At 42.7% G+C, this 26,664-nt stretch overlaps 1 protein-coding gene across 1 annotated transcript in view; it reads left to right on the top strand.

Annotated features, from left to right (window-relative positions):
* Window positions 1-1,705: 1,705 nt before the first annotated feature.
* LOC120308727 (X-linked interleukin-1 receptor accessory protein-like 2) overlaps window positions 1,706-26,664 on the top strand; it is a 75,021-nt gene continuing 50,062 nt past the window's right edge. The window contains exons 1-2 of the mRNA XM_039345184.1: window positions 1,706-1,854; window positions 3,341-3,393. Coding sequence (XP_039201118.1) covers window positions 1,706-1,854; window positions 3,341-3,393 — 202 coding nt within the window. The remainder of the gene's footprint in view (window positions 1,855-3,340; window positions 3,394-26,664) is intronic.

The raw sequence follows: 26,664 nt of genomic DNA, 5'->3' as shown, positions 1-26,664 counted from the left end.
TTTCGTAACTTCCATTACCGCCCTGTGACTGCAGTTCCGCAGTTTGAAATGAATCAAAGAAATCTCAGAATCAACAGGGAAAAAAACCCCACCCAAATAAATACAACCCCTTTCTTTTCCTCCCCCTATAAAAATCCTTTAGGAAGAAAAGCAATCCAAAAAGCAATCTCATCTTTCATCAGTTCTTTAGCACCACAAATTAATGGCTTGGCCTGTCATCCTTAAAAGTAGCAATAGAGTACCGCAATACCCAGATCTTAAAAACTCAACTGGGATTAATGCATGCATCTTTCATCACAACTGACATTCCTCCTTAACCAATCCTTCTGTTAAGGTCCTCAAAGTTATTCTGGGATAAATTGTAGGGACAAAGGATTGAGTAGGCTGGCTCAAATTCTCTACTCTTGAATAGATAGATGTACTCTGACTTGGCCAATGCCTTGCTACTCTCCAAGGCATCTTCCTATTTCTATAACCACAGGGACAACAGAGAAGAGAGGAAAGGGGAATCCAAAAAAATCCCACACTTTTATTTTCCATGCAGAGCAAAGAACCAGGAAAGGTCCATTTTGGTATCGCCCCTCCAAAACAAGACAAAATTAGATTCTTTTTAGCTTAGTGATGCTATAATACTAATCCGGAGCGTATCAGCAAAACGGTTCCTCTCTCACAAATGCAAAAATTTCTTATTCAATAGATCAAGCTCATCGCTGCAGCCTCAGCATTTAGCTCTCTGCTGCAGTGAATTTCCTTTGGCACAGAATTAATCCAGGAGAGCCGAGCATGTCGTGCAATTTTGTATAACATGATTTTTCCACCTGCCAGTCTTCACCTGTGGTCATTTGTTCCTCCCCCCCTCCCCAACTTCTTAAAAAAGATCCAGCAAAGTATAAATGAAAAAAAACAAAACAGACGACTTCCTAAATCAAAAAACCCCCAAATCCGGGGGTTTGGAGGAAGGGGATTCACTCTGGCACACTCATTAATTATTAGATAAATTGCTTATTGATTTCTTTGCATGCTTCCTGATGCCGTACGGCGCACACATCTTTCATACAAAGTGCTGATGGAACGAGGAAAGGTTGGCAGAGCAAATGTTCAGGAATGAAATACTCCGGAATGGAAAAGGAAGCAAACATGGCACCCTAGGGTGAAAATATTTTAAAATCCAGGAATGAAGTCAGTGGGACTTGGTTGAAATGCTGTCTTCCTAAATACTACACTGCTTTGAAAGCCTATCAGAAGGACCCACAAGCCTGTTTGACATGAAGATGATGATGATGATGATGATAATGACGATGAGGAGGAGGAGGAGGAGGAGGAGGAGGAGGAGGAGAAGAAGAAGAAGAAGAAGAAGAAGAAGAAGAAGAAGAAGAAGAAGAAGAAGAAGAAGAAGAAGAAGAAGAAGAAGAAGAAGAAGAAGAAGAAGAAGAAGAAGTAGTAGTAGTAGTAGTAGTAGTAGTAGTAGTAGTAGTAGTAGTAGTAGTAGTTGGAAGGGACCTTGGAGGTCATCTAGTCCAAGCCCCTGCTCAGGCAGGAAACTCTATACCACTTCGGACAACTGGCTGTCCAGTCTCTTCTTAAAAACTTCCAGTGTTGGAGCATCCACAACATCTGGAGGCAGGTTGTTCCACTAATTAATTGTTCTAACTGTCAGGAAATTTCTCCTTAGTCTTAGGTTGCTTCTCTCTTTGATGAAATCGATATGCTTCTGAAGAAGAAAACAGCTAACTCTGAAAAAGAACTTCAAGTGTTTGCATGTTCCTCACCACCACCACCATCGCCACCGCTACAAAAGGTCAGAACATCTAAAAGTGGAATCTACAAAGGACCAGCTTTTCTCAGTGTTTCGACGTAAGTGACAAGAACGGAAATTATTTCCGGATGACTAGAAAACTGGGCTGAAGACAGATACTCTTTTTAGCTTCCTTAAAACTAAAACTGGAGGGAACACACTCACAACTTACAACCTTTCGTTTAGCAACCACAATGACATTGAAAAAAGTCACTTATGGCCAGTCCTCACTCATAAGACCATAAGAGCATCCCCAGGTCACATGATCAGCATTCAGGCCCTTGGCACCCGGCGTGAGTTTATGAAAGTTGCAGCATCAAAGGTCTGCCACTTGCAAGTTTCTCAGCCAGCTTCCAACAAGCAAGCGAATGGGGGAAGCTGGTTTTGCTTAATGACTGCATGATTTGCTTAATAACTGTGGTGATTCGCTTAATAACCATTGCAAAAAAAAGGTCCTAAAATTGGGCACATGGAACAACTGCCTTGCTTAGCAACGGAAATTCTGGCCCCAAATATAGTCGTAAGTCAAGGTCTGCCTGTACTTAATCCATTCATTTTATGTATTGCTCTGGAAAGGCTAAAGAGGTTCAGATGGAATAATATATGCTAGGTGAAAAGTAATTCAGCAACCAGGGATGGGCAACTATGGACTCTGTGGACTTCAGCTTCCAGAATTATTGAGTCACCCATGATGGATCAGGAATTCTGGGAGTTGAAGTCCACAAGTCATAAAGCAGAGGTGTCAAACTCAATTTCATTGAGGGCCGCATCAACATTGCGGTTGCCCTTGGGGGGGAGCGGGGGTGTGTGGCCCTGGTGGGTGTGGCCTACTGGGTGGGCATGGATGGAGTGGGTGTGGCCAGTTCTACATCGTTCGCATCAAGGGTGCCTGTGGGGGCCTGGGCAGGAGTGGGACAGATCTGAGGGTCTCTGGCAGAAGGGAGTGGGACCGGGGCAAGCACCAAGGCATGGTCCATTTCTTCATTCCTCACAAAGGGTGACACCTCCCCAGCATGCACCCAGGGGGCGGGGGCGACGCAGCAGGGACTGGTTCCTCGCTGTTTCCGGACGGCCTTGTGGAGCTAAGACTGAATGCGTTTCAGCATAGATGGCCACCACAAAATTGTACATTGGCTCCCAGCTGGCCTGGGCCAGGGCCAAGGCAGTGGCCAAGGCAGTGGGCCAAGGCCACAGTTTCCAGGATGGCTTTGCGGGCCACATGAAACCACTTCGCGGGCCACATCCAGCCCCCGGGCCTTGTGTTTGACATGTCTGTCATAAAGGGATCGTCGTCGCTCATCCCTGAGCAATACTGACTCTCGACTGGAGATGGGGAGACTGAGGATCAGAAGGGAACTGGGGTAGCTGAAGAACAGGACATGTACCAGAACACAAAAGAAGACTTTTTGAAATTGGAAAAGATTGATTAAAAAACAAGCACTAAAAAACTTTACGCCCTTTTTAGCGGGTTTTTTCTTTTCCCTGGCCAGATTAAATTTTAAGACCTTTCTGAATTTCATTGAACCAAACGATTTTTACCAACAGGCAAGCATCTCAAGAAAAGGTTCCAAACAAGCAGGCAAACAAACATCTTTTGTGTAGGTGTTTATGCAATTGACAACCATCTGGTAGGAATGTCTCATGCAACACTTGTTCCTTTCCTGCTTGACATCTTGTTCAAGAAACATTGACGGGCAGGTTAGGAAAAGAGGTGACTGTTCCCCTTTTTACAATGAACTACTAGAAGACTGATGTAAGATAACACTGATTTTCAGAAAATACTTCTCGTCTTTGTTCAGAATGTTTACACTCACCTCTGGGCAGTTGTTTTTGTTTTATTTATTTTTATCCACCTTTATTCTTTCTAGAAATAACTCAAAGTAATGAACAAACTCTGTCCTCCGATTTTTTCCACAACAATCCTGTGAGGTGGGTGGGCTGAGAGAGGGACTGGCTCAAAGTCATCAAGTGGCTTTCACGCCTAAGCTTGGACTAGAACTTACCATCTCCCGGTGATTGACACCAAAATCACCCAAACCAGCTTTCATGCCTAAGGCAGGACTAGAACTCACCATCTCCCGGTGATTGACACCAAAGTCATCTAGCTGGCTTTCATGCCTAAGGCAGGACTAGAACTCACCGTCTCCCGGTGATAGGCACAACATCACCCAGCTGGCTTTTGCAGCTAAGGTGAGAGGAAAACTTACAGTCTCTTGGTGATTGGTCCAAAGTCACCTAGCTGGCTTTCATGCCTTAAATGGGACTAGAACTCACAATCTCCTGACAGCATGCTACCTGGAGAATTCTGGGAGTTGAAATCCACCCATCTTAAAGTTGCCAAGGTCGAGACACATTGCTCTTGTTCCAATTCATGAATGATCCTGGGTTTGATGCTTTGGTTCTGTTTGCTAGGAGAAATGGAATACCTTTTCCTCTTTTCGACACACGTCGCCTATAGCTCAGTCCCAACCCAGTGATCCTTAAGCCTCCTCTTGATGTTTTACACCCAATAAATTAATAAAGAAATAAAAATGCCTTGTCTTCAAAATACTGCCAGTCTCGGAAAGCAAATGATGCTTCTGTTGGAAAACGATAACTATAGATCAGAAAGTCCTCACCTCTCCCTTTGAAATGGAGGGAAAGACATAAATAATCTGCTTAACATGACAGTCAATTTTAGATATTCTTTTATTACACTTTATGGTCTATGAAGTGCTTTTCCTTATATGCCTTCCAGTGAATGCTATGTAATTCCTGCACGGATGATAGATTTCCCTTTAGAAAAAAAATAGCGGAGGTCTTAACTTTTTAATAGAAATCGCTCCCCAGGAATGCTTAGCCACAGTTCAAGCTGCTTAATTCAAAGAGTTATGTCGTTCATTTTAAGAAACTTTCAATGATATTAATCACGCCCAGCTATTTTTATTATTCCTGTCTAACAATGCTAATCTAGCATGAATAGACTCTTTAACCAGCATATTAATGCTTTTCCTCTCAAAAGTGGGGTTTAGTGGTAAAAAATAATATATATATATAGGTTTTCGCGGGTGTTTGTATGTAGGTCTTTGGTTATTCGGGTTTTCTCCCGCATCAAATTGGAAGTGTCTTGGCGACGTTTCGACAAAGTCTCATTCGTCATCTTCAGGCTGGTGTTTTCGGCTTCGTGCAAATTGCTCCTAGAAGCACGAAGCCAAAAACACCAGCCTGAAGATGATGAATGAGACTTCGTCGAAACGTCGCCAAGACACTTCCAATTTGATGCGGGAGAAAACCCGAATAACCAAAGACCTACATATATATATATATATATATATATATATATATATATATATATATATGTAGGTCTTTGGTTATTCGGGTTTTCTCCCGCATCAAATTGGAAGTGTCTTGGCGACGTTTCGACGAAGTCTCATTCATCATCTTCAGGCTGGTGTTTTTGGCTTCGTGCTTCTAGGAGCAATTTGCACGAAGCCGAAAACACCAGCCTGAAGATGACGAATGAGACTTTGTCGAAACGTCGCCAAGACACTTCCAATTTGATGCGGGAGAAAACCCGAATAACCAAAGACCTACATACAAACACCCGCGAAAACCTATATATATATATTATTTTTTACCACTAAACCCCACTTTTGAGAGGAAAAGCATTAATATGCTGGTTAAAGAGTCTATTCATGCTAGATTAGCATTGTTAGACAGGAATAATAAAAATAGCTGGGCGTGATTAATATCATTGAAAGTTTCTTAAAATGAACGACATAACTCTTTGAATTAAGCAGCTTGAACTGTGGCTAAGCATTCCTGGGGAGCGATTTCTATTAAAAAGTTAAGACCTCCGCTATTTTTTTTCTAAAGGGAAATCTATCATCCGTGCAGGAATTACATAGCATTCACTGGAAGGCATATAAGGAAAAGCACTTCATAGACCATAAAGTGTAATAAAAGAATATCTAAAATTGACTGTCATGTTAAGCAGATTATTTATGTCTTTCCCTCCATTTCAAAGGGAGAGGTGAGGACTTTCTGATCTATAGTTATCGTTTTCCAACAGAAGCATCATTTGCTTTCCGAGACTGGCAGTATTTTGAAGACAAGGCATTTTTATTTCTTTATTAATTTATTGGGTGTAAAACATCAAGAGGAGGCTTAAGGATCACTGGGTTGGGACTGAGCTATAGGCGACGTGTGTCGAAAAGAGGAAAAGGTATTCCATTTCTCCTAGCAAACAGAACCAAAGCATCAAACCCAGGATCATTCATGAATTGGAACAAGAGCAATGTGTCTCGACCTTGGCAACTTTAAGATGGGTGGATTTCAACTCCCAGAATTCTCCAGGTAGCATGCTGTCAGGAGATTGTGAGTTCTAGTCCCATTTAAGGCATGAAAGCCAGCTAGGTGACTTTGGACCAATCACCAAGAGACTGTAAGTTTTCCTCTCACCTTAGCTGCAAAAGCCAGCTGGGTGATGTTGTGCCTATCACCGGGAGACGGTGAGTTCTAGTCCTGCCTTAGGCATGAAAGCCAGCTAGATGACTTTGGTGTCAATCACCGGGAGATGGTGAGTTCTAGTCCTGCCTTAGGCATGAAAGCTGGTTTGGGTGATTTTGGTGTCAATCACCGGGAGATGGTAAGTTCTAGTCCAAGCTTAGGCGTGAAAGCCACTTGATGACTTTGAGCCAGTCCCTCTCTCAGCCCACCCACCTCACAGGATTGTTGTGGAAAAAATCGGAGGACAGAGTTTGTTCATTACTTTGAGTTATTTCTAGAAAGAATAAAGGTGGATAAAAATAAATAAAACAAAAACAACTGCCCAGAGGTGAGTGTAAACATTCTGAACAAAGACGAGAAGTATTTTCTGAAAATCAGTGTTATCTTACATCAGTCTTCTAGTAGTTCATTGTAAAAAGGGGAACAGTCACCTCTTTTCCTAACCTGCCCGTCAATGTTTCTTGAACAAGATGTCAAGCAGGAAAGGAACAAGTGTTGCATGAGACATTCCTACCAGATGGTTGTCAATTGCATAAACACCTACACAAAAGATGTTTGTTTGCCTGCTTGTTTGGAACCTTTTCTTGAGATGCTTGCCTGTTGGTAAAAATCGTTTGGTTCAATGAAATTCAGAAAGGTCTTAAAATTTAATCTGGCCAGGGAAAAGAAAAAACCCGCTAAAAAGGGCGTAAAGTTTTTTAGTGCTTGTTTTTTAATCAATCTTTTCCAATTTCAAAAAGTCTTCTTTTGTGTTCTGGTACATGTCCTGTTCTTCAGCTACCCCAGTTCCCTTCTGATCCTCAGTCTCCCCATCTCCAGTCGAGAGTCAGTATTGCTCAGGGATGAGCGACGACGATCCCTTTATGACAGACATGTCAAACACAAGGCCCGGGGGCTGGATGTGGCCCGCGAAGTGGTTTCATGTGGCCCGCAAAGCCATCCTGGAAACTGTGGCCTTGGCCCACTGCCTTGGCCACTGCCTTGGCCCTGGCCCAGGCCAGCTGGGAGCCAATGTACAATTTTGTGGTGGCCATCTATGCTGAAACGCATTCAGTCTTAGCTCCACAAGGCCGTCCGGAAACAGCGAGGAACCAGTCCCTGCTGCGTCGCCCCCGCCCCCTGGGTGCATGCTGGGGAGGTGTCACCCTTTGTGAGGAATGAAGAAATGGACCATGCCTTGGTGCTTGCCCCGGTCCCACTCCCTTCTGCCAGAGACCCTCAGATCTGTCCCACTCCTGCCCAGGCCCCCACAGGCACCCTTGATGCGAACGATGTAGAACTGGCCACACCCACTCCATCCATGCCCACCCAGTAGGCCACACCCACCAGGGCCACACACCCCCGCTCCCCCCCAAGGGCAACCGCAATGTTGATGCGGCCCTCAATGAAATTGAGTTTGACACCTCTGCTTTATGACTTGTGGACTTCAACTCCCAGAATTCCTGATCCATCATGGGTGACTCAATAATTCTGGAAGCTGAAGTCCACAGAGTCCATAGTTGCCCATCCCTGGTTGCTGAATTACTTTTCACCTAGCATATATTATTCCATCTGAACCTCTTTAGCCTTTCCAGAGCAATACATAAAATGAATGGATTAAGTACAGGCAGACCTTGACTTACGACTATATTTGGGGCCAGAATTTCCGTTGCTAAGCAAGGCAGTTGTTCCATGTGCCCAATTTTAGGACCTTTTTTTTGCAATGGTTATTAAGCGAATCACCACAGTTATTAAGCAAATCATGCAGTCATTAAGCAAAACCAGCTTCCCCCATTCGCTTGCTTGTTGGAAGCTGGCTGAGAAACTTGCAAGTGGCAGACCTTTGATGCTGCAACTTTCATAAACTCACGCCGGGTGCCAAGGGCCTGAATGCTGATCATGTGACCTGGGGATGCTCTTATGGTCTTATGAGTGAGGACTGGCCATAAGTGACTTTTTTCAATGTCATTGTGGTTGCTAAACGAAAGGTTGTAAGTTGTGAGTGTGTTCCCTCCAGTTTTAGTTTTAAGGAAGCTAAAAAGAGTATCTGTCTTCAGCCCAGTTTTCTAGTCATCCGGAAATAATTTCCGTTCTTGTCACTTACGTCGAAACACTGAGAAAAGCTGGTCCTTTGTAGATTCCACTTTTAGATGTTCTGACCTTTTGTAGCGGTGGCGATGGTGGTGGTGGTGAGGAACATGCAAACACTTGAAGTTCTTTTTCAGAGTTAGCTGTTTTCTTCTTCAGAAGCATATCGATTTCATCAAAGAGAGAAGCAACCTAAGACTAAGGAGAAATTTCCTGACAGTTAGAACAATTAATTAGTGGAACAACCTGCCTCCAGATGTTGTGGATGCTCCAACACTGGAAGTTTTTAAGAAGAGACTGGACAGCCATTTGTCCGAAGTGGTATAGAGTTTCCTGCCTGAGCAGGGGCTTGGACTAGATGACCTCCAAGGTCCCTTCCAACTACTACTACTACTACTACTACTACTACTACTACTACTACTACTACTACTACTTCTTCTTCTTCTTCTTCTTCTTCTTCTTCTTCTTCTTCTTCTTCTTCTTCTTCTTCTTCTTCTTCTTCTTCTTCTTCTTCTTCTTCTTCTTCTTCTTCTTCTTCTTCTTCTTCTTCTTCTTCTTCTTCTTCTTCTTCTCCTCCTCCTCCTCCTCCTCCTCCTCCTCCTCCTCATCGTCATTATCATCATCATCATCATCATCTTCATGTCAAACAGGCTTGTGGGTCCTTCTGATAGGCTTTCAAAGCAGTGTAGTATTTAGGAAGACAGCATTTCAACCAAGTCCCACTGACTTCATTCCTGGATTTTAAAATATTTTCACCCTAGGGTGCCATGTTTGCTTCCTTTTCCATTCCGGAGTATTTCATTCCTGAACATTTGCTCTGCCAACCTTTCCTCGTTCCATCAGCACTTTGTATGAAAGATGTGTGCGCCGTACGGCATCAGGAAGCATGCAAAGAAATCAATAAGCAATTTATCTAATAATTAATGAGTGTGCCAGAGTGAATCCCCTTCCTCCAAACCCCCTGATTTGGGGGTTTTTTGATTTAGGAAGTCGTCTGTTTTGTTTTTTTTCATTTATACTTTGCTGGATCTTTTTTAAGAAGTTGGGGAGGGGGGGAGGAACAAATGACCACAGGTGAAGACTGGCAGGTGGAAAAATCATGTTATACAAAATTGCACGACATGCTCGGCTCTCCTGGATTAATTCTGTGCCAAAGGAAATTCACTGCAGCAGAGAGCTAAATGCTGAGGCTGCAGCGATGAGCTTGATCTATTGAATAAGAAATTTTTGCATTTGTGAGAGAGGAACCGTTTTGCTGATACGCTCCGGATTAGTATTATAGCATCACTAAGCTAAAAAGAATCTAATTTTGTCTTGTTTTGGAGGGGCGATACCAAAATGGACCTTTCCTGGTTCTTTGCTCTGCATGGAAAATAAAAGTGTGGGATTTTTTTGGATTCCCCTTTCCTCTCTTCTCTGTTGTCCCTGTGGTTATAGAAATAGGAAGATGCCTTGGAGAGTAGCAAGGCATTGGCCAAGTCAGAGTACATCTATCTATTCAAGAGTAGAGAATTTGAGCCAGCCTACTCAATCCTTTGTCCCTACAATTTATCCCAGAATAACTTTGAGGACCTTAACAGAAGGATTGGTTAAGGAGGAATGTCAGTTGTGATGAAAGATGCATGCATTAATCCCAGTTGAGTTTTTAAGATCTGGGTATTGCGGTACTCTATTGCTACTTTTAAGGATGACAGGCCAAGCCATTAATTTGTGGTGCTAAAGAACTGATGAAAGATGAGATTGCTTTTTGGATTGCTTTTCTTCCTAAAGGATTTTTATAGGGGGAGGAAAAGAAAGGGGTTGTATTTATTTGGGTGGGGTTTTTTTCCCTGTTGATTCTGAGATTTCTTTGATTCATTTCAAACTGCGGAACTGCAGTCACAGGGCGGTAATGGAAGTTACGAAATGACGTGTAGCTTGCCTAAATAAATTGAATTGATACTACAACATAGAAGAGGACTTAATTCCCACAGAAGATCTTGGTAAACGTTCTTTGTTCTAATCTCTCGTGATCATCCCTCCCTCCCTCCCTCCCTCCCTCCCTCCCTTCCTTCCTTCCTTGATGGCCAGTTTAGTTAGACATCGTTGCCCGTTCAATGTTTGAATTTCACCACACAAGAAAAGACCTCCAGGGTCCCTTCCAGCCCTATGACTCTATGATTCTATGACACAGGTTCCAAGTCTATATTCTACCATGGAAGCTCCATGGGTGACTGGGAAACCAGTCACGATTGCTTTGCCCAGGGGTAGGCAACCTTGGCTCTTTTATGACTCATGGACTTCAACTCCCAGAATTCCTGAGCCAGCATGGCTCAGTTTGGAAACCTCTCCCTTTCCCCTCAGCATGGCTGTCTCAAGGAATTCTGGGAGTTGAAGTCCACGAGTCATAAAAAGGCCAAGGTTGCCTACCCCTGGCTTAGCCTAATCAATCTACAAATCAATGATCTCTTGCCCTAATTCATCCCCACATAGGTAATGCTCAACTTACAACCACAGTTGAGCTCAAAAATTCCATTGCTAAGCAAGAGAGTTATTAAGTGAGCTATTAAGTGTCTCATTTTATGACAGTTGCCACAATTGTTAAGTGAATCACAGTTAGTTAGTATTTAAATGTCTATGGAGATTCTCCAGTCCTGGTTGTCCCAAAGGTGCTTTTTTCAAGATGCAACTGGGCTTTCTTGTTTTTCTTTGAAGACATTTCACTTCTCATCCAAGAAGCTTCTTCAGCTCTGACTGGATGTGATCAGAGTTAGTAGTTAAATTTACTAACATTATTGTGAATTTAGCTTCCCTGTTGACTTTGCTCGTCAGACGGGTGCAAACCACAACCACGTGACCTTGGAACAGTTCAACTTCTTTTCAGTGCCGTCGTAACTTTGAGCAGTCGCTAAACGGCTAGCTGTACGCTGCGGACTACCTGGATATGTGCAGGAGTTGGTCTAGCGCTCGGAGCTCCAAGGGGAAAAGCTGAGGCATAAATCTACGAAATAAATCAAAGCATCATCGTGGGCTGGAAAATGATTATGGAACCTCGCAAATGAGATCAGTCAGGGGCCATCATGTGTTATTTACATTTTTTTAAAAAAAGAAACAGTAATGGAAACATGCTGTCCAGTTATAAAGACAAACTCTTTCTGCATACAGCCTTAGCCAGGCTCAAAAGATTTTCTATTTTTTTATTTAAAGAAAAAGCAAACTGCATTTGACAGGAACTGGCTGGGAAGCAGTGAGAATTGAATGACTGTAACTTGATTTTCCAAAAACGATTGAACGACATGCTTACGAGCCTCGTGGGAAGAGAGAAAGCCAGAAGATGCCCTTTCAATCAGAGGCCTGTGGTGTCCATCCAGTTAAGATATTCCAGATCAAAATACGTAGGCACACCGTAGCTTACTGGAGGCAACATTACCCCCTCCCCCAATATCTTGAAAGGGAAAGTGAGAAACTCTGTCCTAGAAAAGAGATTTACCGCATAGGTGTTGTGGATAACTGGAACGATGGGTTGTCACAGTAAATTCTCATAAATGAAGACTGGATTGTTGCATTAAGAGTGAATCATCAATAGAAAATTCAGCCAAAGACTTATTTTGTGGATTCCCAAACTTCTCCTTGCCTTGAAATGGCAAAGCTTTTCTCCTGGTTGGTTTGAGGAACATGTGAGAACAGCCAGCATTCAGGAAGGTGACTATTTAATTGATTGATTGAATTTATTGATATAATATCTATTGTATATAAGATTCTTGGTGACTCACAACAAAACCAAGAAAAGCAAGAAAACAATCATTCAAGAAACATCACCCTTCCCACCATCAGCTCTACATCCATTGGTCCTTCCTGTCCTAGTCCTTGGCCAAGACTTGGTCTTCCCAGTCATGCAGAAGACTAAAAGGGTAGATCGGATCAGATCTCTGTTCCAAAGAGCTGAACATATCCAATACACCTTCTCCTCCTGTTTTCCTGCACAACAACAACAACCCTGTGAGGGAGATTGAGCTGTGGAGAAGACATGCCGGCAAGGTTCCACCAGATAGAACCTGGAATGCATCCACTCCAACTGGCCTGGTGGGCAAGCTTTCAGTTTTGGCCAGTAGATAGGAAGGAACCCAAAAAAGTTCTCCCTTCAGCAATGGTGGGAGAGACTCCTTGTTGACAAACACACATCTGCAGCAAAACTACCTTGAACGATCTTCCTTCCTTCCTTCCTTCCTTCCTTCCTTCCTTCCTTCCTTCCTTCCTTCCTTCCTTCCTTCCTTTCTTTCTTTCTTTCTTTGATGGTAAATGGAAAAGACTCTCAGAAGTCTTTTTGAGATTGCATTTGTCTCTGGAGAGAAATTGTGAGCCGCTGTCCCTTCTCGAAGCGATATTTACAATCCTCTTAGAAGCTGCAGTGCGGTGAAGGTATACATCTGCCACACTTCATTATTTTTGTGAAGAGCTGCCTGGGATGGTTTTTTTTTTTCATATCAAAACATCACCAGGCTTAGACATCTGCTGTTGCTGTGTTCTTGCATGATGAAAAGAAACTCTGGTCATTAAACTCCTGCCTGTGAAATCTGGAAGAGTAATCCAGTTGTATTATGGAAGTGTCCAGCTGGGCTGAAGTTGTGATCTGGAATGAGGATGCTCTCTCTCAGGGCGATGGGAAGTGGGAAGTCATCTAATGGCTTCCATCCCAGCTATTTCCTTTAAGTACCTTCTTCCAACCATGATGGTTTAGTTGCCCGATGTCATCCATGGGGAAGGATGTCTAAATGAGCATCTTTATCCCTACCTAACCTAAGTTAGGACACCCTCTACCATAATAGCGTTCTACTAGCTGGACTGTGGACTTTTCAGAGTAAAGTGAAAGCTTGTCAGTCAAGCTTAACTCCTGGGGCCTACCTGGATGTTGCCATGTAGTTTTACTGTAGCTTTATTTATTTAATATCCAGCCTTTGTTATTTTTACAAAGAACTCAAGGTGGCAAACATATCCAACCCACGTTCCTCCTCCTGGTTTCCCCACAACAACAACAACAACAACAAGCCTGTGAAGTGGGTTGATCTAAGAAAGAGGGACTGGCCCAAGGTCACCCAATTTGGCTTTCATAGCTAGGGCAGGACTAGAACTCATAAGTTGCCTGGCGATTGGCCCATAATTACCCAGCTGGCTTTCATGCCCAAGGCGGGAGTAGAACTCAATGTCTCCTGGTGATTGGCCCAAGGTCTCCCAGCTGGCTTTCATGGCTAAGGTGGAACTAGAACTCATCATTTACTGAAAAATGGCCCAAAGTCATCTAGATGGCTTTCATGGGTAAAATGGGACCAGAACTCACCGTCTCCTGGTGACTGGCCCAAAGCCACCTGTAAACTCACATTGCCTTGTTTCCAGATGCTTTTTTAGAACTTTCCAATCTAGTCTAAAGCCTTGTGTTCACCCATCCAAGAGCCAATCAAATCTGACCATGCTTAGCTTTTTGAGATCAGCCATGATTGGGTAGACATTGCTACCTGCTGACATGTTATTGTCTTGTCAACAACACAGAAATGGCTCGCTTTATCCTCTTCTGGGTTTTTTTTGTTTTTGGTAAACTTCTCACTATACAGCTATGGGATTCCTCGGTGGCTCCCATCCAACTATTAACCTGGCCTGACCCTGCTTAAGCTGTGTTTCCTTTTTAGATTAGTCAAGTTGTTGCCATCTGTTCTCACTGGAGCTCAAAATATGCTTATCCTGCCGATAGAGTCCATTTAAATATTCCCATTTCATCCTGATGCATAATAAAGGTATTTACCCATGTAGTAGGCTGTATTGCTATTCTTCTTCTCATCTTTCTCCTGTTGATATACTGTATGTGATTATCCTTTGTTGTTGTATCTTACGATTAATGATTGTAACACATGACCTATCGCTTTCTTGTTTGCATGTACACTGAGAGCTTCTGTACCGGAGATAAATCTCTTGTGTATCCAATCACACTTGGCCAATAATTCTTCAATTCTCTTTGCCCTTGGGACTTCTCCTGAAGTTTGCCCAAAATTTTACCTATGTTCTCGATGGCTGATTATGTGCTAGTCTTGTCATATGTCTACCAGCTTTTGAATAAAGTCAAAACATCCCCCGGGAGATATTTAAATGATTTTCATATAACTGTAAGAGAACATGAAGCTTTGAAGTCCTTTAAAAATACACTCCTTTCTCATTGTTGGTGATCAAACGCCACAGACCTCACTATCTTTTTTAAACTTGAAAGAGCAATGGATCCTTCAAAACTGGAGAAAGCACACTGGCGTTGCCTCCTTTCCTGTATTTCCTGTATTTCAGAACAGATTCGTGTTGCATCTGCTTACTCCAGGGGCCTGACACAATTACTGCTCAGAACAATGGAACTGAAAGGACCCTAGCAATTTTTTGGGGGGGGCCTGGGGGGTGGGGGTGGGCAAAGAGAACCGAGCAGCATTTGAGGCAACGTTATCGTTCTTCCTTGCAACTGCCTACAGTTTTTGAGCTTTATTGCAAATGGTCCTATGTTTGCCTTCCAGGAAAGGTTGGAAATAATTGTGGAGAAGAAATTTAATAATTCTCTGAGTATCGCAAGATTGTCCCTGCGGTTGTAAGGGACTTCAAGTGTGTGTGTGGGTTGCCAGCAACCCACACCTGAAGAGGCTGCCCTGCCAAAGCATTGGACACAATAAAAAATCTCTGATTTAGAAGCAAGGGTGAGAAATGAGCCAAAGACAGGGAAATTGGAAAGTAAACAGATTAACAGAGTTGGAAGGGACCTTGGTGGTCATCTAGTCCAACCCCCTGCTCAAGCAGGAGACTGTATACCATTCCAGACAAATGGCTGTCTAATCTCTCCTTGAAGACCTCCAGTGTTGGAGCACCCACAACTTCTGGAGGCAGGTTGTTCCTCTGATTAATTGTTCACATTGTCGGGAAATCTCTGCTTAATTCTAGGTTGGGTCTCTGTTTGTTAAGATATAAGACCTCATAATCAATTCCACTTTTCAGCTACTATCCCTTTATACCACTGTTATCAACCTTGGCAACTTTAAGAGGTCTGGACTCCAACTCCCAGAATTCTTCAGCCAGCCTGCATTTCCCTGCTGGTTGGGGAATTCTGGGAGCAAAAATTCAGGCCTCTTACAGGTTGCCAAGGTTGAAAAATGTTGCTTTATACATGGAGTTCTCCCTTTGAAAACTGTAGTTCTCCCTAATCTTTGCAAGCAGTCTAAAATGCTTCCTTTTCTTAGGGAATACAGCAATGCAGCAAGCAACTTTTTTGTTTTTCATATTTTTATATGAAATTTAAGTAATGGCCAGGGAGATATATCTCCTTTATTTATTTTTTTTGCTTTCTTTTTGACTGCTTCCTATCTAAGAGGAAAACCCAATAGCCAGCTTTCATTACATTACAGGTTAGAGACAATATCAAATTACAGCTTCACATCTTTCCTTTTTCCAACTACAAAGTAAGTACTGAGCTGGGACGAAGGATCTCCGGTGTAATGTTTTCACCAGCTCGACAAAAATAGGAAATTGTAATTGCCAGAAAAAAAAATCATTTACTTCTGTTTTATGGTTACTTGGAAGAATGCCTTAATTCTAGGAATAGATTTTACTCTCTTATTACAAAGGTGCCCATTTTGGCCCGGCTTTTGAACGGTGTACTCATTGTCAGACTCATGGCTCAAATCATTAAATCTTCATGTTGTTTTGCAGAGGTTGAATTCTAGAGAATGGAAGAGGGAAACCAAAGGCAAGGAAGGCATTGGTTAGTCAAAGGGCTTGCTTGAAGGGGAAGGAAAGATGGAGAGAAGATAAAGCAGCCATTGGGGAATAGGAGAGATAACAGAAAGAGAGTAGTGTTCTGTCCCAAAAAATTCTCCAAAGCAAACTCTCTTTAGGTCCCATTATATAGTAGAATGTAGGAGAAGAAGAGGCATTGCTGGGGGCAGAGTCAAAAGAGAACCCAGCCTAGAACTGCTAAGTGTCCACAAATGTTTGAATTCCATTCACTCTTATATATATATATATAATTGATTTTTTAACACAAACACCTTAATATTTGGTAAACAGTGTGTTGTCTGGGCTTATATTTACAAGTAATCACTAACAATCCGTTTTTATATTCCAAAGTCCACATAATAGCTTTGCTTGATTTCCTCCAATAATATTCCAATAATATTCTCTTTGCCAACCTTGAATTAATACAATTCTTATTAATTCAATAGGTAACAATTTAAATACAATTTTTTTCTGAAATTTCTAGCAATCATAATCACATCAATATCATGCTTCTTTTCTGTCTAGTCATCTTGCTTGCCTCGTCATGAACCCTGTTTACAATTCTTATCTAAATTTGTTTTCCTTACAATGTTCAACACATTCTTACTGGTTAAAAATTTCTCAAGGTTAATTACATTGAAGTATTTAAGTCTATTTTCATATCCAGTAACTTTTATTTAGCATCAATTTAGTGCTGACCATTAGTTGACTAGATTCTTGTGTATAGACTTGAGCCATTAATCTTCTGAACTGGAATTTAATATATATATATATATATATATATATATATATATATATATATATATATATATATATATTCCCCTAATCAGACACTACAGTAACTATAAACCCGTTGTTATTTTCCTTTGAATCTTTGGATTGTGTCTCCTTCATCATTTATTTATTTGCTCATGTATTGATTAGATTTCTTTCTAAATCGCAAGAGTGACTCCAGCCAAGTCACAGTTTGAAGGAAGAGAAAAGCAAACAACTAAAAAGAAAGACGAGAATAAAACAGCCTACTATTATAAACCTTTGGAGCACAAAGCACCAAGAGCAGTAGGATAACGCAGGCTCAACAGCGAAATGGGTAGCGTATCAACTTTAACAGATAAATAATTAAATAAAAGGATGCACGGGAAAATGTTCCCATGGAAAAATGTTGATCTTTCGGGTTATAAGGAATCCTTTCTGCGGGCTTGAAGGAAGGAGATTAGACAATATTTTTGGTTAAAGCTGCATCCTTGGAGCTATCTTGGAGACCTTTGACAGCACATCTCCAATCCATATTCTGTCTCGATAATGCTATAATTAAGCCAAAGCCTCATGTTGAACTGGACTTTTCCATCTGTTGCGGGATCTGCTCAAGACCCCAGCTGGGAAAAAAAAATGACAGTTAACCTCATCAACAACAACAAAAGAAGAGATTTCATTAAAATTCATTTTGTTAAGAGGTTGTTGCTAGGACACATTTTCCCCTTTGGGGATTTTCCAAGCAATGCATTGAAAAGTTGCATCGTGCAGAAAGCTTACCTTGCAGCAAGGAAGCATGCTGACACACCTGCATTGCTAAATATGTTTGTAGATTAAGAAGCCTTTTTGCAAAGGGTCAGAGCTGTTCCTTCCTTTGCAGAAATTCAACAGCAAAATGGTGATTTGGAAGGGACATCCGCTTTCTGAAATTTCCCGCCCCCCTCGCAAATTGTTTCCTAAAATAAGTGCATTAAAACCCCTGGGAAATTTCACACAACGATCTATCTAACCCTCACAAACCTCAATTTTAAGAGTGAACCTGTTCAACTCTGTCCGTGGCAGCTTTTTAAAGCAAGTCCCAAAGTTTTAAAAACCAGTTTAGTACAGAATAAGAAGCGGAGAAAGAGTCTTAAAGCACGATGGAATGTGTTGTGTGTACCTTCCTTCGTTACAATTTTTGAATCCTTTTACAGTCACAATGTTTGGTCCTGACGACGGAGACAGATCTGCCAAGAGCTCGGCCAGTATTTGGAACGCTAATTGATTTCATTTAGTTTTCCTCCCGTGTGCATTTTTCACTGTCAGCCATGTCATTATCTTAATGTTGTTGTAGCCCGTGAACTTTTCCATAAAGTCATTTTAAAGGCAGGGGTCTTCCAGCACAGATGCGCCAAGTGGAAACTCGGGTTCCGCCGAGACCCGCAGAATTGGCAAAAGGTGACCCGGTGGAAAACATCTCGCTGGAAGAACAAGGCTGGGCCATCTGTTGGACTCTGCTCTTTGGAGGAAACCTGTTCGCAGTTAGTCCCCCTGGCAGCCTGGAAGTTAGAGACAAGGCTGTTGCCATTGGCTGATGTTAAAAATGAGAATGCTTGGACATTTTGCAAAGGTCATTAGCTTTAATGAAGAAGATAGCCTTCCTTCCTTCCTTCCTTCCTTCCTTCCTTCCTTCCTTCCTTCCTTCCTCCCTCCCTCCCTCCCTCCCTCCCTCCCCTTTCTCCTGCCTTTCCTTCCTGCCTTCCTTCTCTTTTCCTTCCTTCCTTCCTTCCTTCCTTCCTTCCTTCCTTCCTTCCTTCCTTCCTTCCTTCCTTCCATCCATCCATCCTTCCATCCTCCCTCCCTCCCTCCCTCCCTCCTTCACCTCTCCCACAACACTGGCAGGCAAGACACTAGTACACGGGTGTTAAACCTGCCGTGTCACGTGACATGTCGCAATGTATCACAACTTTTTTTGCATTGCCGGAGCTGGGGTGGTGCAATTGACCCAGGGGCCGGCAGTTTGACACCCCTGCACTAGTATATAAAATGAGAGCAAACCCCACTCTCTTGGCACTGATGTTGTTAGCTAGTTGGGTAATAAAATGTCTGCAAGAAAGCAACCAAGCTCAGAGAGCACCAAGGACTCTACCGTACTGGAAGTGTGGTATAACAAGAATAGTTTTGTTTTTTCTGAAGGCCTAAGGAGACTTTGCTTCCTCTTGTAATATGTACCTCCAACCTCAACCAAGCAGCAGTTGATATGAGCAGTTTAAGATGCTGCTCCTTCCCTTTTTCAGATTACAGACAGGATTGAGATAAGAGACATGTAATATCCCTTCTTCAGCAATTCAGGATCTAGCAAGCCGCCTCCTTTGTATTCATGACACTTAGCCATTTGCGGCGTCGGCACTTTCGTTCTTTCTTCAAAGATGGCTTTTCTTTAGGTCATTTAAAACCAAATTGAAAAGCCACAACGACATGCGCTTTGACCTACAATGTGCCTGACCTCCCTTCTCCCCACTGGTAGACACTCACACGAGGCCGGTTTTGCTGATGCGTGGCATAAATTCAGCATTGATCCTTTGTGTCTCCCACATCTGAATTGTCGGGGTGAGCAACAGAACCGTCGGTTCTGAGGCGAGGCAAGTAGCATCCTCTCTGGCACATTTGTGATACAGCCTGTGTGATGTTGAACATGCTGAAAGGACGCATAAGAATAAGCAGAACTCCTTAACCTGGAAGACATTTGTGATAGTTTTGTCCTTGGCACCTTGTCCAGTTGATCTCGGAATCAAGTCTGAAACCTGTTTCCTGGGGGAGGAAGAAACACACCTTGTCTTAAAAATATTCAGCGTTGACTCTTGTGTCACTGTTCACCTCTCCGGCTGCCATTACCGGCCAAGCCGTGTTGAGATCAAAATCAGGAACTGTCGCTTTTCTTCATTGCTTCCTATCTTGTAGATGAGCTGCAGCTTGGAGCATCCGGTGGCTTCATTAGATGATCATGGACAAGTACCAACAAAAGAGAATATTTGTAGCTCAAGGTTGAACAGAGGGATCCTCGGTGCTCTCTGAGCTTGGTGGTCCTCTTTGCAGACGTTTCATTACCCGACTAGGTAACATCATCGGTGCAAGAGGGAGTTGATTTGAGGAGAACAGGAGAAGAGTAGGAGGATGTGGGGTCCTTGGTGCTTTCTGAGCTTGGTTGCTTTGTTGCAGATGTTTCATTATCCAAACTAGGTAACATCATCAGTGCTAGTGAGGGGTTACTAAGAAGAGCAGGGTCTTCTTATAATTGCAACGGTGCAAAGTTGCAGTTTTGTCTCCCCAACCCTGGAATTGACCCTTCTCAGCCTCTGGGATATGGGGTGCAAAATTAGATTGAGTTTTTGGTCATGACTGGGTGACAGGTACATCCTCTTTGCTGAGATCTTTCTCAGAAGCAAGCAAGCTTCACATCACCAGGGCTAGAAGGGAGTGGGGTTTATGGAGTGGAGGAGAACAGGAAGAGAAGGAAGTGGGCTCCTTGGTGTTCCCTTGTTGGGGAGCTTGGTTGTTCAGACAGTCCTTTGTCTGAAATGGTATAGGGTCTCCTGCTAGAGCAGAGGGCTGGACTAGAAGACCTCCAAGGTTCCTTCCAGCTCTATTCTGACCGACTGAGATGCCTTCTCTGCAGTGATCCGTGAATAAGTGAGCTTTTGATTGAGTTGGAGAGGTATCTGTGCAATATGCTCTACGTGAGCCATGCTTGAAGACAGCATGAAACCTGCAAGTGGTGCAGAATATTGTTGTCTGACTGCTAAATAAGGTGGGAAACTGGGAGACATTAAACCACCCATCTGTGGCATTCTATTTAAGGCGCTTGTGCACCACGCTACCAAAGATCAGAGAAGTGGCTAGCTTTGGATTTTTAGCGGAAAATTACGTCTTACAAGAAAAGGGTTGTTTTTGGTTGTTTAGCAGGGGGTCCCTTTGGGTGCACGTCCCTATTGATGTTTAAAATTTTAACTCTGCAGAGTGTGGCCCAAGGATGCCATCCTGGGTGGAGCCCTGATGCTGCCCTTGGAGAATTTGCGACATCCAAACAATGCAATAATTCTGAGAATGCAAAGCCACTTGTGAATAATTCAGCGATGGGGTTTTGTTTAATTATAGGAGCAAATTCATATTGGGAAGAGTGGGATTGACTGAATGCACGAAACTGCGTTGGGGGGGAAAAATGTAAGAATGAGTGAAGCCTTAAGGACTATTGGCTTCCAGTAATACGCAATATCAGTTGTGTGAATTAAGTGACCAAAGGCGAGCAAGTCAATTAAATTTTAATTAGAGTCGCAACCTCTGCTTTGTATTCCTCCCCTTCTCTGTTACTATTCAGAGACAAAAAACAACAACAACACCCCAACCTTCCAGCTTAATCTTTTCTCTTCTACAGCTAACCTTTCCTTTGTTCTCAAAATGAAGGGATCCCAATTATTAGGCCTATGCACTGGTCAAAAACCATTTGTAAAAGGTTGTTAAACTACCCGTCTGCATTGGAAACAGTTCATCCAAGGGACGAGAATTTAAGAGCTCTGGTTAATAGTATTTACCGGAAAAAAGATTGTAACACAAGAATTCAAGTAGTGCCCTCTTTAAAATTAGACACGTATATAAAAGTCAATAGGATGAGTTGGATTTCCTTGCTTTTTCCACTAGAGGCACATTGGGAAAAAAGTCACATTTATAGGGTTAAGTGGCTAGTTTTTGCTGAAAGAGAGAGAGAGAGAGAGAGAGAGAGAGAGAGAGAGAATGAGGAAAGATCACCTAGATCTGGGATGTCCAACTTTAGTAACTTTAATTTTCCCCAGACTGGGGAATTCTGGGAATTGAAGTCTGCAAGTCTTAAACTTGCCAAGATTGGACACCCCTGACGTAGATCCTTCTTTTGTAGTGCTCAAGGGTGAAAAGGTTGGTTGTTGAATCGAATTCAAAAGGTTGGTGTTGAATTGACGTCCACAAGTCTTAACGTTGCCCAGATTGGACACCCCTGATGTAGATCCTTCTTTTGTAGTGCACAAAGATACAAACGTTGGTGTTGGTCCCCATCAGATCCTATGTGTTGCAGGTCTTCAACAGGGCAGGAGAAACTCAGACCCTCCACCGACAATTTATGTACATTACTTCTCCAAGCTAGGGAGGTATTTATCAAGCTAAGGACTGGTTTTCTGCTCCCCACTTTTATGGGTCCCAAGTCTACAGAGAACACAAGCCATTAACTTTAGGAAAGAAGCAATATGTCTTAGAAAAGCTTGCTCGGCAGTGGTGTTTCTAGCCTGGCCTTTAATTTCTGCCTCAAATGCAATTAAGAAAATGATGCCTGGGTGATTAGCCTCCTCAAGTGGCCTGAAATATGTAAATAACTTCTGCGTATTCATTTGGTTGTGATGAATTGCCGGGTCTGTTCCGGCGAAATGTCCAATGAATCCCATTTTTTTTCATTAAGTTGTTCTTCCAAAAATCAATAATATTTTCTTTAAATGGAAGCTTTGCCTATTGCCAATTTAAATCTCATTAGCTGTTCGTTTTAGATGTTACCGTTCGGTTTGAGCCCGGTGATTTGCAGAAATCTCCAGCGATAGCATGGAATAAGAGACAGAAATAAGGGGTGAATGTGGCTTATGTTAAGCAGGTTGGTGAAGCTTAATCCAGGAGACCCAACGGTAGAGTGGACTAGCAAAAAGTCCATTCAGTCAACCTGATTTCAGAATAGGGTTGGTCAGGATTGTGTGGGAAATGCCAAGATGGTTTACTGATTAGCAACCCTAAGCCTCTAATTCAAAACCTACTCAAAATTCTTTGAACTAATTCTTCTTCTTCTACTTCTACTTCTTCTTCTTCTTCTTCTTCTTCTTCTTCTTCTTCTTCTTCTTCTTCTTCTTCTTCTTCTTCTTCTTCTTCCTCTTCTTCTTCTTCTTCTTCTTTCCTCCTCCTCCTCATAACATTTTAAAACAATAAAAACAATAGGGACATCAAAAATACACAACAGATGAATACTTGGCCAGTTGACAATAAGGCTAGGCAATAGTGCCCTTAATACCAACTCTTCCAACTCTCCTCCTCCTCCTGCTCCTCCTCCTCCTGCTCCTCCTCCTCCTCCTCCTCCACCACCACCACCACCACCACCTCCACCTCCACCTTCTCCTCCTCCTCCTCCTCCCCTCTCTCTTCCTCCTCCTCCTCCTTTCTCCTCTGTCCTCCTCCTTCTCTTCCTTCTCCACAGTTGGCACCTTCACTTTATAATGGCATCCCAAACAAGAAGAAATGTGCCCTTTAAATCTTATATCTCCTGGGAAATGAGCCTACATGGTCTGGCATCAAATACTTTAAGCTTACCGATCCATCCTGCAGGAAGCGAAGAGAGAAAACTTCGGTTCTTATCACCTTGATTATTATTTTTTTATTTAAAAAAAACATTTGATCTTAAACTGGCAAAAGATTACATTGTAATGGCACGACAGCTGGGCTGACTGTCACCGAGACTCAAAATTTATCTCAGCTTTATTCACACAGAGAAGTGCACGGCTGGGAAGGTTTTTTTTTTTTTCCCGGCACCTTATTATTTCCCTTCCACAAACATCAAGATATCACAAGCGCCAATTATTCTCAATTATGTTGAGTCTTAAAAGAGATTAAGACAAGATTTGGAGAAGGATCAGAAAAGGCTGGAAACTGACAGCCCGACACAGCTTGATTTTGGATTAGGCAAAAACTTGACACAAGTACGTTTATAAAAGGATATTTTTTCTTTTTCAAAGTCATCCCATTGAAATCATTTGCAAGGAGGACATCATGATAACGCCTTTTATATGCAAATAATCCAAATTGCATTTATTACACTGTCAGGGCCCAACAGGGAAAATATATATATATATTTTTGCAGAGGACAGACAAAACAATTTTGCAGATTTTTTTTGTCTTTCTTAATGGGTTAAAAACAACCACCCAACAAGGGTAAGAACAAATGCACGTGCACACACATAGACACACACAGGACCATGAGAGAAAACCATACTTTGAGCGGTATTTTTTCTACATTTTTGATAGCATAACATTTTGATAGCATAACTTAAAGGTTTAATTTTTTTAGAAGATTTATTGCCCAAGTATTACACAACTGGTTTTGTGTAGTGGTTAAGACATCAGGCTAGAAACCGGGAGACGGTGAGTTCTAGTCCTGCCTTAGATATGAAAGTTGGCTGGGTGACTTTGGACCAATCACCAGTAGACGGTGAGTTCTAGTCCCGCCTTAGCCGTGAAAGCCATCTGGATGACTTTGGGTCAATCCCCAGGAGACGGTGAGTTCTAGTCCCGCGTTAGCCATGAAAGCCAGCTGGCTGATTTTGGGCCAGTCATCCACAACATAGAACATAGAATAATAGTGTCCAGCTATGAAGATTGCTTGCACTAAGACAGCCATGCTGCTTCTAGCTTGCCAACAGTTCGGGGGGGGGGAGGGGAATGTACGGAATGCACCGATGGTTTCTATCTGCTGGGAAGCAAGATCGCAGAAGATATATCATAACAATGGCCTGAAGATTAATTGGGCAATGTGAACCTGAACTGTTCATATTTTTCTGGCACCCTATTGCCAGAGTTGGTTTTCCATTCATTAGTGCCGATATGCTTGCTCAATAAAGTTTTGCATTAGAGACCGTAAGGTCTCAAGTATGCTTACTTCATTGGGATCATCAGCCAGAACTTTGACAAATAGCTTTGGAAGGCACCTTGGAGATCTTCTCGTTCAACCCCCCTGCTCAAGCCCTATACCATTCTAGACAAGTGGCTGCCCAGTCTTTTCTTAAAAACCTCCAGTAATGGAGCACCCACAGCTTCCATTCCACTGATTAATGGTTCTCACTGCCACAAAATTTGTACTTAGTTTCTAACTTCTTAGTTTCTCCTTAGTTCTGGGTTGCTTGGAACTTTCTTTAATAATCTTCCACCCGTTACTTCTTGTCCTGCCCTCAGGTATTCAGGGAAATAGGTCAGCCCGTCTCTTCTCTCAGGACAAAATTGCCCCCCACTTGTCCCTGTCCTATTAAGTTAAATATTCTAGTTGTCTCATTTCAGTATCTTAGCATCTGTATTTCGGACCGATTGCCATTATTTCTTTGTTACCTATTTTTGGATCATGAAAAAAACACAAATAACTCTCCAGCATGGCTGATTTCCAAAGGAGACATCGGCATGTACATTACTTACACTTGATGAGCAAAGAGTCCTTTCATTTTGAATCTGGCTGTGTCTTCTTAGTGGCCACCCAGTGCCTGCTTATCGTCTGTCATTGTGGGAGCTATTTAAATTCTGCAGCAGCATCTGGCTAATGAATTGAAGCGGGAGAAGGAATGACAAACCTCAGTCTCGGAAAAAGGGTCAACACCTTTTCAAGCAAAGGTCCCCCCTGTCATTTGAGTGGAAATGTTAATTGGCTTCATTGCAGTGGAAATTAGCACTGCCAGATGTTGAATGGGAAGCTGTAAGTCAGGGTGGAGAAAAGAGGCTCTTCAAAGAACAATAGTGGCCATAAAGAAGAGACACTGATGTCTCTTAGGCTTCTCAGACTTGTTGACCTGGATGAAATTTCTGCTGCTTACGAAGCCAATATTTGAGACCTCTGGAATCCAAGAGAGTTGTGGGTCAGTAATGAAGGACCCACTTGGCAAACGGAGGTCCAGAGGCCAATCGATAGCATCCACAGATGGGGTTGGAAAACCTATGGCTTTTGATGTTGATGAGCCATTTCCTTTTAGGTGGGTCAATGTTCTGACTTGACAGAGGACATTTGTATGAGACAGCTCTCCAGCAATCTTTGGCTTCAGAAGAAGAAGCCTCACTAAACCCAATGAAAGATGGGTACTCATCAGTTTTCTGGGAAGGAATCAGAAGGAAGCTGGGAAGCAGAAATGGCGGGGCCAAAGAAAGGTTGATGGGACCTGTGATAGACCCAGGAGCAAAAGGCAAGGTGGAAGAAATTGCTAAAGTCCCAGTTCCTAACTGAGGGGGGTACAACAGCTCACTTCAAAATGCTCTGAATTAGAGTTCCCCAACCTTTGGGGGTTGGTGGCATGGAGTGGGTGGAGGTGGGAAAAGGGGTGGTATTGTGGAGGCTGAATCCATGTGCACGTGCATGCATGCCATACGAACACCTGTTGCTCATGCAAAATGGGGCCACAATGTTCATAATCGTGCAAGTAGGCCTGCAAACACCCATGGTGATGCTCGCACAAGTGGGCTATGTGCATGCATTCACATGTGCATATTGGTCAGGCACTCACATGACCTGGTAGCCAATAGGCCGTGGAGTCCCTGTAGTGGGCTGCGGCACACAGGTTGTTGACCCCCCTCCCTCTCTCCTTCCTTCCTTCCTCCCTCCCTCCCTCCCTGCCCTCCTTCCTTTCCTCTCTCTTTCCTTCCTTCCTTCCTCCCTCCCTTCCTTCTTTCCATTCTTTCCTTCCTCTATCCTTCCTTCCTCCCGGTTGAAAGCAATTTTGGTCATCCTCAGCATTCCTAATACACTTAGGCATGTGCAAACAATAAAGTCACACATGTCATCTAACTCATATTTTTCCTATTGCCTTGAATTTAAACGTAGGCTTGAGCTAACAAGGTAGACTGACATGTCTAACAAACACCGCAGTTATAAATTGCTCCAGTGACAGTTGCTAACATAAACTATTACCGGCAGATATAGAAGGTAAAGATTATTCGGGTGACAGCAAGTGGCGAGAGGAATTACTTGGAAACTGTGTACATGCTTGCTTATAATTGCTCAT

This window comes from Crotalus tigris, unplaced genomic scaffold, assembly GCF_016545835.1.
Source record: "Crotalus tigris isolate CLP2741 ecotype Arizona unplaced genomic scaffold, ASM1654583v1 scf7180000017944.260387, whole genome shotgun sequence".
NCBI lineage: Eukaryota > Metazoa > Chordata > Lepidosauria > Squamata > Viperidae > Crotalus > Crotalus tigris.
This window is presented reverse-complemented; position numbering and strand designations above follow the sequence as displayed.